The sequence below is a fragment of the Myodes glareolus genome, chromosome 8 (genome assembly GCF_982192425.1).
Source record: "Myodes glareolus chromosome 8, mMyoGla1.1, whole genome shotgun sequence".
Taxonomy (NCBI): Eukaryota; Metazoa; Chordata; class Mammalia; order Rodentia; family Cricetidae; genus Myodes; species Myodes glareolus.
In genome coordinates this window covers 85,831,302-85,843,346 of record NC_142033.1, presented here as the reverse complement: position 1 = coordinate 85,843,346, position 12,045 = coordinate 85,831,302, and the positions used below count along the sequence as shown (strand labels likewise).

The following is a 12,045-nucleotide window of genomic DNA, read 5'->3' as shown; positions in this document are numbered from 1 at the left end:
GGGAAGGGAGATTATTTTGAATTTAAGTCGTTCACGCAACGAGGCTTGTTCCATTTTACACCAGTGACATTATTTACAAGCACAGCAGGGAGACTCAGAGCTGTAAAGCAGACACTCGACCATTTCATGAATTTACGTTAAGGCTGCTGGAGAGGCTGCGCCGAGTCCGGGAGGTGACTGCAGGGAAAAGGAACCCGACAGGAGTTCCTAGTGCTGGAAAGACCGGTGTCTCCTCGCTCCGGAAGCCCGGGGACACACACGTAGCACTGCGCAGGCGCACTGACTTCTCAGCGTGACGGACCAATTGAAAGGAGCAATGGGCGGGCTGTGGAAAACCAGCTTCCGGTTCCGTTGGGCTCAGTCCTCTCCAAAGCTACGTGTCTTATCCTCCTCAAGCTGCCGTCCCGCAAGTAAGACTTTTGTCCTGGGTGGAGGGCCGGGGAGAGCTTGTCCCGGGCCCAGGGAGCTAAGGGGTGGCCGCATGGGCGGGTGGGGGTGCGAGGGGACCGGGGGACGAGGAGGCCCTGGGGATTCGAAGGGCCGCCGGGACAACCGGGGCTTGGAGTGAGCGGGCCCAGGGAGCGAGGGGGTCTGGGGACGAAGGGACCATGGAATGAGTGGCCGTGAGGACAGGGGGAGTGGAGGGCGAGGGAGCCACGGTATGGGCGGGCTGGGGGGACGAGGGTGCCATTGATGAGCCCAGAGGCCAGGAGCTGAGACCTGGGAACTGCGGGACCAGGGACAAGTCATTTGGACTGGGTCGCTGATGGGCTGGTGGACAGAGAGCCATTCATCCACGAACACGACCAAATCCAGGATCTATCTACCTGGTCTCAGGTGGAAGTATCTAGTCAAGACCTATGTAGAGGAGGTTTCCGATAGTTCATGGACCCTAAGGACTTAGCTTCCAGATCTGGGAGTGCAGCCTGAACTTCCCGGCCAGCCCTTTTAGTGAACTCAGTCTCTTGCGGCTTCCAGAGCCTGCTGCCCTGAACCTGACGGTGAGCTTGTCTTGTGAAATTGAGTTCAAGTTTAGTTGGTCAAGAGTCTGCATCAAGGGGTCTCTTGGTGGATTAATGGCTCTCCTTTAACATCAAGCGCAGTGATTGGTCTAGTGTGGATTTTAGGGCGGTTGGACTTCAAGGACAACTAAGTGAAACACTGAGAAAACAAGCATTCCATTGCTTTTTTTAAAAAATTAAGATGTGGATATAGATTTCTTAGTGTGAGCCTTAACTGTTTCATGTTGTCCACTGCTCCGACTTAGATAAGGAAACTGGGGCTTAATGGGGTTTATGTTTTCATCTGACCTCCAAGAGCTGGAAATGAAGTACAAATACCATGGCTCCCTTACCCGTGGCTCCCAGAGCTGTTTTATTATTGAATCACATTCTTGTTAATTAATGTGCTTGCTTGTCTGTAGTCTCATGTTTTCTTGAATGACAAAAAATGAACACTGTTTATTATGTTATTATAATGTTGCTTTTTTTATGAATTGAATTCACCATTGCTCAACTTTCCTTTGTATGTAACTCAACAAGGCCTAATATCTGAGAGAATTCTAACGAGTCTCATGTTTTTACTTTGATTGTTTTAAACAGTCAGCCATGGATCAGGTAATGCAGTTTGTTGAGCCAAGTCGGCAGTTCGTAAAGGACTCAATTCGGCTGGTTAAAAGATGCACCAAGCCCGACAGAAAAGGTAATAATATTTTCACCATGAGAGAAAAAGCTAAATCCTTGCGTTTCCTAAGTCTTGTGTTAACATCTGCTGATTCGTCTTTGCAGGGCTGGGAATCAGCTCAGTGATAAAGTGCTGCTGAGCATTGATGCATTGATGTCACCACCATTGCCCTTTCTTTATGTCCTTAGCAAGAACCGCTTAAAGTTCTGTTCTGTGGTATGGCATTATTAAGGGCTTTTCATCCTTATCATATAGTCATATTTTAGTATCTTCCATATTGCTAGTGTGTGGAAGCCTTTGGCATCTTCCCTGTTCTGCCCTCTAGTGAATAAAACTTTAACATGAAATTAATGGTGTGGTTATTACAACGTAGACATCTTATTTTGTTTTCTTATGTCATAGCTTAAATGATCTGCTAGAACTTGTCTACTTTAATTCATGAATTGGTAGGTTAGAACTTGAGGCAGACTATAATGGAGTAACATATTATCTTAGGGTTAGTGTTGCTGTGACAGAACACTATGACCAGAAGCTATATTTGGTTTACATATGTTGAATCACAGTCCATTGAAGGAAGCCAAGTGAGGTATTCAAACAGGGCAGAGCATATAGGCAGGAGCTGATGCATAGGCCATGGAAGGGTGCTGATTATTGGCTTGTTCCTCACGGCTTGTTCAGCCTGCTTTCTTAAAAAACCCAGGATTACCAGGCCAGGGTTATCCCCACCTACAATGGGCAGGGTCCTTCCCTCTCAGTCACTAATTATAAGTGCACTACAGGCTTGCCTGTCTACAGCTGAATCTCATAGAGACATTTTCACAATTTGAGTTCCCTTCTGTCAGATGACTAGCTCATGCCAAATTGACATAAAACTAGCTAGCACACATCAAATACCTAAATAAAATAATAGATACTGGTTTTTATTCTCCTGAAGCTGTGGGTCTGTCAGTGATAACCATCCAATAAGTGCAGTTACACATTTCGATTTTTCCTTGATAGGAATGAAGGAAGATAATGAGATCTGGTAGCACATAATAGAAGAGCTAGGTTAGACAGTCAGGGGATGTGTCCTTGGGAGATAGATTAGGACTGAAATATACCTGAGTTGAAAACTTTTTATAAAACTGCTGACCTGAATTTGAATTTTCAGTTCTTACCTTTTACTTCATCGTGGTATTAAAGACAACTTAATTGTCAATAATGTACCCAAAGCTACAATTTATTGTTATGATCAATATGTTACAGTAAGTTAGGATACAAAGCACTTTGTATGCTTACCTCAGTCCTTTGTTTTTGTTCTTCATTTTGGTCACTGAGACTAATATATACTTTTAGTGTTTGTTGATGAACTCTCGAGCATAACTTCATTTCTGTGTTTCTTTTAAATGCCAACAAAGTATAGAATTTAAAAACCTGTAAGTCAAGTTTTGTACCATTACTACTTCCACTTTTTCTTCATTTTTAAAATTATGTATCTACCAATCAGATTGTATGCTGCTAACTTTATTAATATTGCTAATAGCTTTATTTCATACCAAAAAAGTTGATGCAAATTTTGTGTTTTATTTTCAGAATTCCAGAAGATTGCCATGGCCACAGCCATAGGATTTGCTATTATGGGATTCATTGGCTTCTTTGTGAAACTGATCCATATCCCTATTAATAACATTATTGTGTAAGTAACTTTATAAAATAGACTATCTAGCAGTGACTGCAGATGAAACCATTTGAGTTGCAGATCAGCCCATTTTATTAATGTACAGACATGACCCAGGGTATTTTAATAATATACTGGTATTGTATATCTTATAATACTTTCAAAATGCTTTTATGTCTAATACAATCTTTATAGCAACTAGTGAGCTAGGAATTTTGTTTAATCAAGTTTTCCAGTATCAAAGTAAATTAAAGGCACATCAAATCACCGCCAAGTATTCAGTGACAGACTAGATTCATGACAAGTCCTGATCTCCTTGATCTTCTTAAGGTGCAGAGAACCCACGTTTAATCTGGGGGGGAAAAATCACTGTTTTGGTAGAAATCTGACAACCGGATTGCCTACATCCTTTTCTTGTTGCTTGGTACCTGTCATAACTTTAGGCAGTTTAATTACCATTCTGTGTAAGGACAGTATTTCTTTCTTTTTTTTTCCCCTTTCATTCTTTTTGGGTTTTTTTGTTTGTTTGTTTGTTTTTTGAGAAAGGGTTTCTCTGTAGCTTTGTAGCCTGTCCTGAAACTAGCTCTTGTAGACAAGGCTAACCTCAAACTCACAGAGATCTGCCTGCCTCTGCCTCCCATGTGCTGGAATTAAAGGCGTGCGCCACCACCACCGGGCTCAGTGTTTCTTTCTTGAATTATAAGTTCATGACTTCAGATGTCATGTAAGACCTTAAGAAAAGTAAGTATCCAGCTGATAATTTGTTATTGAAACGCTGGTGTTGTTGACAGGGTGTTTAGGTAACAAAGGAGAGAAGTCTGAGAGAAAATATTCTACTCTCTTTTTTGCCATATGCTTTTGCTCTTAAAATTCATTGTAGATTATATTATGGCATAGAAAATTGGTACATATTGTGGCATAGAAAAGTTAGAGAAACCGTATTTATTTACAAAGAGTTTAGTTGAAAGACTTGGTGTGAGTTTCTCCACATACTCTAGACTTTTTAAAATGTATTTTGTGTTTTAACTGTATACCTGTATTGGGGTATGTACATGTGAGTGCAGTGTTCCTTTGGGGGCACAAAAGACCGCTGAATTCCTTGGAGCTGAAATTACAAATTGTTTGTAATTGCCTGGAATGGTTGCTGGGAACTGAACCCCAGTCCTCTATAAGAGAACACATGCTTTTAATGACTGAGCAGCTCTCTGACTTCTTCTGTAGTCTATAATTTTGTAGTTATAATGTTTCAGCTTCCTCTTCGATTTGAAACTAATAAATTTGGACTTTACAGGTGGTAAAGTTTAGATCTATTTAGGAAACCCCTTAATTTTTATAATCTCTTCAATAGTACATATTTTACCACTAATATCAGTGGAGTTGTTTTTTACGTGGCATGTGACTAAATACATACTATTAGATGGGTTTAGACAAAAGTGGATGCTAAAGAGTTCTGTATAGGATTAAGATGGACTGCTTGGTATATGTCTAAAATCCTCCACCTTTGGGCTAGAATATCAGGGGCAGGAGGATTGCTGCAGGAAGAGGCCAGCCTGGGCTATATAATGAAACCATGTATCAAAAAAAAGAACAAAACTGGAAGGAACCAAGTTATTGAATCTTTTTCTGTCCATTGAAAACCATTTGTATGATTAATGAGAAAGGCCAACTTTGGAATTGTGGGATCTTGGAGAGATTTTGGAGTAGAAACCAGAGTCTGGGCCACAGTTGTCTTCTCCGTGGGAAAGAAGTGCAGTAGCTTCTCAAGTCAGTGTGTGTATGCATCCTCTTTCCTCGTGCTACAGCCAGGGCCAAATGTTAGTTGGTGTGAAGGTGTTTTAATGACACAAAGCTTGTTTTCTGTGATGATGTCCTTAACTTTGCCCTCCAGAACAACAAATGAAGCTTTGCTTATTTTTCTTTCTTTTTTAATGTAGTTTTCTTTTTCCCCCTAAACATTCACTTAACTTAGCAGAATGCTTTTATCTTTCTTGGCAGAAGCTGGGTGAACTTGGGTCATACCTTGATATGTGTGTCTGTTGTACCAAGATTGGGAGTTTGGAAGCAGGCCTATTACTTATCTGCCTATTACTTTTTTTCCTCTTTTTGCCATCCCTTCCCTGGAGTGTTTTATTTCTAAACTATACTTATTTCAAAATAAGTATTTTCCCCTGTAGACAATTAGTCAGTTCTAATAATATAGAGTAATGATGCTTTTTTTTCCTTTGACACTGACTATTTTGATTTATAGGGAAAAAAACTAATGAATATTGTATATCGGATGCTCTCTGTCATGGTCTTTTGGGCTGCTATAACAAAATCTCCAAGACTGGGTGATTAGCAGATACAAATTTTATTCTTTCTGAAATGCAAGTTCATAATGTTATAGTGGATTCCGGCTCTGGTGAGGGCCTGACCTTGATTCTCACGTGCTGAGTTTTCACTTGGTAAATGGGACAGAAGAACAGTCAGCATTAGAGGCTGGGAGCAGAGGCTTTTGTAATGGTCCTAATCTTCGTGAGAGTGCATACAGTCACGTGCACACAGATATAGATTGGTATTTATGTAGGTGTTAAAAACACTGAATCAGTATTAGTAGAATTAAGTAAAGACTGTCCTTTTCTAGTGCACATGCGGGTGATAACAACTGCTGCTGAGATTTACCCTGGTTCAGTTTTTGTCAGATGTGAGCAGCTCATCTCATCCTCGGGAAGAAGTCGAGGCAGAGACAGCGAGTAACTTGAGTGCCTCACAAGTGCTAGAGCAGCGTAGGAGACGGTTGCGATGATAGCCGCCTGGCTAGCTGCGGGGAAAGCTTTTATATTTTGTAGTTAAAAAGATTCGTCATTGTTTTACAAGTTATTCACCACTTAATATTTTCTTCCCAAAGTGAAAGCCAAATAAATAAAGCAGATTTTTTTGGGGGGGGGTTGGGAGGGGACTATAGAAAACAGTTCACTTCCCGTATTGCACTACAGCAGCTATAGAACTGAAAGAAATTGTTTAGAAGCTTGAAATGATTTAAACCATTCTGAGAGGATGGCAGGAGGAATACAGCCCCAAGCTTCTCACTAGCTTGCATTCTAAACACAGTTTTCCCTCGGGATAGACTTCTGGGGGGTGGTTTTTGAGTTTTTGTTTTCTTTTACAATCAGAGTGAAAATTATGTATGCAGTACTATAGTTCAAAGGAGAATGAAACGTGTTAGTACATTATTGCAATGCAGCCTCATAACATAAAGTAACTGTAAAGTGTATACTTGGGTATATACTTTTCAGCTGGTAATGTTGACATCATAGCACTAGAATAGATCCTAACGTCATGCTTTTAAATTGAGGAGGTCTTCTGTGGAAATGGTAGTTTTGTTTTCCTTGTGCTTAAAGCAGATTCAGAATCTCTGCTAGAGACTAGTGACTGGGAGCAGCGGTGCCCATCTGCAGTCTTTTTTTTTTTTAAACTGGGTTGTTACTTGTACGTCATGTAAAACTGAAAAACTTCTTGTGTAATTAATGTGTTTGTTAGTTTAGAAAGACATGTCAGACTGTTCCAAAATGACATTTCCCAAAGGAGCATAATGAGTGTTAAAATACGTCTGCCCAAAGCCAGGCCATCATTAAGGACCTTTCGGAGTCAGATTTTAATCAGTATTATTCTTTTCTGCTGTCTTGGGACAGAATGAGAGGTTGTTCTCTTGAAGCTGGGTTTGATTTCATAAGATCACAGCGTGCTGCGTTTCAGATGATTATTACTGTACTCTGCTTAAAAGGGACCATTTCTCTTTCTTTTTCAGGGGTGGCTGAGTGCTTCCGCTTCGCTGGAACTAGGAGCAATGAGGGTGTGAGAAGCTTATGAAGTAAAAAGTTGCCTGTATACTTTGTGTTTTTCTTTTTTTTCCCCTCCCCAAGAGGTTTTGTATTTCTAAACTAAAATAATTTCAAAATAAACATTTTTTCCCATGATAAACATTTATCAAATTTAGTGAGAGGTTATACTGGATTTTATTTTCTTGAGCCTTTTGGTTTGAAGGAAAAATTAAGTTAACTGCTGAAGTATTGTAAATTGAGATGCTTTTCTTCCTTAGACTGCTTGGGCTATAACAGAATGCCGGAAGCTGGATAATTTGTAGGTAATAAATTTTCACATTCTAAAGGCTATGGAGTTCAAGTGTAGGTGCTAACGGATGCAGGGTCTGCTGAGTACTTACTTGGTCTCAGTGCTTCACAGAGTGGCCTGCAGCACTCAATGTGGCTGAAGGCCAAACAGCACTGTGAGGCTTTAATAGGAGTCATAATCCCACCTACAGGGGGCATGCTTTGTGAACTAATCACCTCCTACAGACACGACCTCAGTAGTCTGTAATGAAGATTAAATTTCCATGTGATTTTTGGAGTGACACATTAAAATCATAGGTAGCATCTTGTGACGGATGTTTTGCTGTAGTAGGAACAAAGCAAGTGAAGAATGGGACAGGTAGTGAACACATTACTTTGGAGGTAGGATAGTAATTTTGTCCATATTGCACTCAAATTGTCAACAGATAATCATGCGGAACTTTGGGTGATACTTGACACAGTTTCCTGAAAATCCTGGTTAAAGTCTGGAAGTGAGTTTCCTTCCCAAGGTGTACTAACTAGTCACACCCCCAGGAATGTTGGCATTCTCAGCTTATTGAATTTTCTGAATTCTGTTTTTGTTTAACTACTCGCCTACACGGATGGGCAAGCACTGGTTGGTAGTTCCCGAGGCAGCAGATCCTTTATGTGTCTATTTGTATTGCTAGTACCATGGCACGTATTGGGTGATGGAACTCAAAGGGTGGGAATGCAGTGTTCACGCCCAGCATTTAGCAAGGTCCTTATTGCAACCCCATCTTATGATAGTGACTAGAGAGAAGGAAGTGGTAGACTGGCAGCCTCAAGCTGTTTTGTAATTGTCCTTCAGTCAGTTGATGAAATGAAGACTTCATGATTTAAACGTCTGCCACTGGGCCTTGGCACTTAACACTGTTGCATTGGGGATTAAGCCTTTTAGCATGTTTTCTGGGAACACGTTCAAGCCATAGGAAATAATCCAATCTTTCCATTTTGGATCCTTTGTTTATTTTCATTGTGATTGTAGCTGATAGTCTCGTTTTGAATTGTTGATTGTGTTTGAATCTTGAATAGCGTTGCCCATAGAAGTGAAAGTGTAGCAAATCATTGACTGTCCCTAAACTTCAGGATACCATAAAATATGTCTTTTAAATAGTTTCCACACAGGAAAACTGTGTGGGTACAAATGTGTATCTGTATATGTTTACACATCTATATATCTGCACTTGAGAGTATACATTTTATTTTATTTTATTTGAGAGTATACATTTTAAACACATGACATGTTGAAGGATAGGATTGAGTAAGTATTAATTTTCTGTTGTTTGTTGCAGGAGGAATGTAGTGTGTTGGATTGAGTGGTGAGTTTGGTGATGTCTGATTTCCAGCACACAAATAAAGGAGTAGCGTGAATATTTTGTGTGTGTATATGTAAATATGGTGAGGGAGGACCAAGAACACTTGTAGAAAATAATCTTCATAAGCAGCACTTTGCTTTCTTAGGTAGGAAAGATTAGATGTAGATTGTTTTATTAACCTAGACTATATGAGACCCGATGGAATTTGTGTTGTAAAATGGTACAACTTTCTATGTCACCTTAGGCAGTTTTTTAAAGGCAGCATATCTGTTTCATTGTAGCATTTCTACTTTGCTCCTAATTGTTCCCTCTCTCACTGTCCTGCCTTCTAGTTTGTCTCCTTCCCTCCTGCAGCCCCCCAACTTCTGCAGTGCTTCATGTCTTGTGTGTTCTGTTATTCTCTCCTTTATTTCTCCTCTAAATCTCCCTACTCTCTCATGGTCCCCTTTCAAGTTTTATGATTTTACATGCACATACAAATTAAAATCTAGATCTTGTGTTTGAGAGAAAATGTGATACTCAACTTTCTAGGTTTGACTAATTTCACTTAACATTTTTATATCATTGCTCTTTAGCGAGATACTTGGGAAGCTGGTTGGATTTCTATTTCTTCTACTTATTTATTTTGATGCATTTTCTACCATCCTGCCTGAATATTTTACTTTTTTGCTATCTGCTAAAACGTAGACACTGACTGACTTACCACTTTATCCTAGGTCTCTGTAGAGTGATGTCTGCACATTGTTACCCACCTAACAAACATTTTCTTCCCAGTGGAATGAAATTGAAGTTTACATCCTCCATATAAATATACCGTGTTAATCAGGGCTCTGTAAAGTTCAGCTGTGGTTCAGTTAATCCAGTAACGGCTGCCTATAAATGGAAAGTCCAAGCATCCAGTAGTTGTTCAGTGCACAAGGCTGCTGGTGCTGCTGGTGTGTAGTATGTGCTGGAATCCCGAAGAAACTGGCTCTAATGCCAGTGAAGAAATGTCATTGCTAGTGAGGAGAGAGCAAGCAAAGAGCAAAAACTTCCTTCTGCTATGTCCTCAGATAGGCTTCTAGCAGAAGGTGTGGTCCAGACAAGGGGGTAGGTTTTCTCAGCTATAAAGATCTGGATTAAAGGGATGTCTTCCTAGCTTAAGACCTGTATTAGAAGTAGATTTTTTCAGTTAAGCTAAAAATCCTTCACAGTTGTGCCCCTTTTTGGGTTTTAGTTCATTACAAATGTCGTCAGGTTGACAACCAAGAATTGCCATCACATGTGATATGAAACATGATTATTTAGGCCACTGGCCTATTACAGTATCAGAAAGGTAATCTTATCTTTTCTGGCCTTGATCTAGTTTCAGAGAAGTACCAAACACTTAACAACAGGGTCTGGGTTCACAAACTGCTTAGCTTTGCTGGGCTTTTAGCTTCCTGTGCCTTCTTTTGCCTTCTCAGTGACAGTCATTGATGAAGATTGTAACGGAATCTATTTCAGATGGAAGTGTATTTATCACTGTTTCTGGTCAGTGCATAAGGATGATTCTCTTTTAAGGATGACTCAGGGCTGCTTGGGTTGCATGCTCAGAAATGTCCTACTCTCTGTGTTGTTCTGGCAGTTTCTCTGCCTTGGGTCCACAGTAAAGGCTGAGATCTGTGGTTTTTGGGCTATTTCACTGTCTTGTATCTTTAGTAAAGGCCGCGGTCTGTGTTCTGGCAGCTGCTCTGTCCTGGGTCTACAGTAAAGGCCAAGGTCCCTGAAATGTTGAAGTTTATATCGGATGAGAGAGGGTTCTTGTTTCATTCTTCATCATTGCTCATACCTAGTTTTGTTAGAAACATTTGTAGAAGAGGCTTTTTTCTCCCCTCCAATGTTTGTTTCTGGGATATTTGTCAGTAATTATGAGGCTCTAGCTGTAGGTTTGTTTTTGGGTCGTATATTCTGCACTCATCTATATGACTTTTTGTTTAAATACTATGCTGGTTTTGGTACTAGGGCTATGTAGTACATTGTAAAATCAAGCATGATAGTGCTTACAGTTGGCCTCCCACCCCCCAGGATGATTTTGGCTATATGTTTGTGTGTGTTCTTCTTTTTTCTTTTTGTGATAAAATACCATGACCAAGGCAATTTTTAAAAGGTAGAGTTTAATTGGATGTATTGTTCCAGAGCCTAGAGTTAGATGATGGAATGAAGGCATTGGAATGGAATAGGTGATGGGAGCAGTAGCTGGGGGCTCACATCTTGATGCACGTGCAGGAGGCAGACATACATTTAAAGCTCAGCTGCTTTGACACATCTCCAACAAGGCCTTATCTTTCCCAGATAGTTCTAACAAGTGGGTGTCCAGTGTTCAGGGATATGAGCCCATGGGAGCCATTTTTCAAACCATTATATCTACTCCCTAGCCCCCATAGACTTGTCATCATATCACCCATCATTAAAAATCCATTTAATCCAACATCAAAAGTTTCCCATAGTCTTACAATTTTAACATCGAACTTTAAAAACCAAATTCCAAGTTTTTCCTGAGACTCAGGGCAATCTCTTATTTGTAACCCCCTGTCAAATGAGAAAGCATATTACATACTTCATATTACATATTGCATCATATTATGTAAGAGACTATGTATTACCATTCTAGAGGGAAAGATGGGGATATAATAAGGAAATACTAGACAAATGAAGACTGTAACCTAGCAGTACAAACTCCACATCTTGTAGCTTTATGTTTTATGTCAAAGGGCTTATATGGCTCTGCCCTTTCGATTTTGCTTCCTGCAACATATTTTGAGCTGGTTTTCTGTCGGAGACCAGCTTTGACAAAAATACCACTCACCAGGGTAGGGGCATGGGGTTTAGAAAAATAGTAAAGAGAACGAAGACACGAGTGGACATAATAAAAGCAGAAAACATACGATGGTACCAGGAGGGCGTTCCAGTGAATACTGAAATTGCTGTTTAGTTTCCCATATACTTTTATACCCAATACAAAAAGGGAAGAAGACAAAAGACTACTGTAACATGATACAAAGGGCAACTAGAACAGTTATTTGCTTCAACACTTTGAGGCATCAAGTCACTAGCATTCTGTTTTTTAGGCAGTGAACTCACCCTAGACCTAGTATCCTGAAGGCAGCTACTCACTCCCAAGGTCAAATCTATTTCAAAAGAAGGAACAGAAGTATGCTTGAATATTCTGACTATTGGTCAGGGTAGAATGGATCTACCTGTATGAACCATCTTAATGTCAAAAAGAAAAAGTAACCAC

General features: G+C 40.1%; 1 protein-coding gene across 2 annotated transcripts; it reads left to right on the top strand.

The window, feature by feature from the left end:
• The first annotated feature begins 259 nt into the window (after positions 1-259).
• Positions 260-7,315, top strand: Sec61g (SEC61 translocon subunit gamma). 2 transcript variants are annotated; one of them, XM_048435464.3, is made up of 4 exons: positions 261-410; positions 1,602-1,701; positions 3,256-3,358; positions 7,128-7,315. In XM_048435464.3, exons 2-4 carry the CDS (start codon positions 1,608-1,610, stop codon positions 7,135-7,137), a joined length of 207 nt encoding a protein of 68 aa, XP_048291421.1. In that variant the 5' UTR covers positions 261-410; positions 1,602-1,607; the 3' UTR covers positions 7,138-7,315. The 2 variants fall into 2 exon arrangements, with proteins under 2 accessions (XP_085548360.1, XP_048291421.1); XM_085692234.2 differs by lacking the exon at positions 7,128-7,315 and having other exon boundaries at positions 260-410; positions 3,256-3,362.
• The last annotated feature ends 4,730 nt before the right edge of the window (positions 7,316-12,045 follow it).

What these genes read in the sequence shown, in the direction of transcription:
- Sec61g (XM_048435464.3), top strand. Translation starts at nt 1,608, where the DNA reads ATGGATCAGGTAATGCAGTTTGTTGAGCCAAGTCGGCAGTTCGTAAAG. An exon ending in CACCAAGCCCGACAGAAAAG is followed by an intron (nt 1,702 to 3,255) that starts GTAATAATATTT and finishes TTTTATTTTCAG; the next exon opens with AATTCCAGAAGATTGCCATG.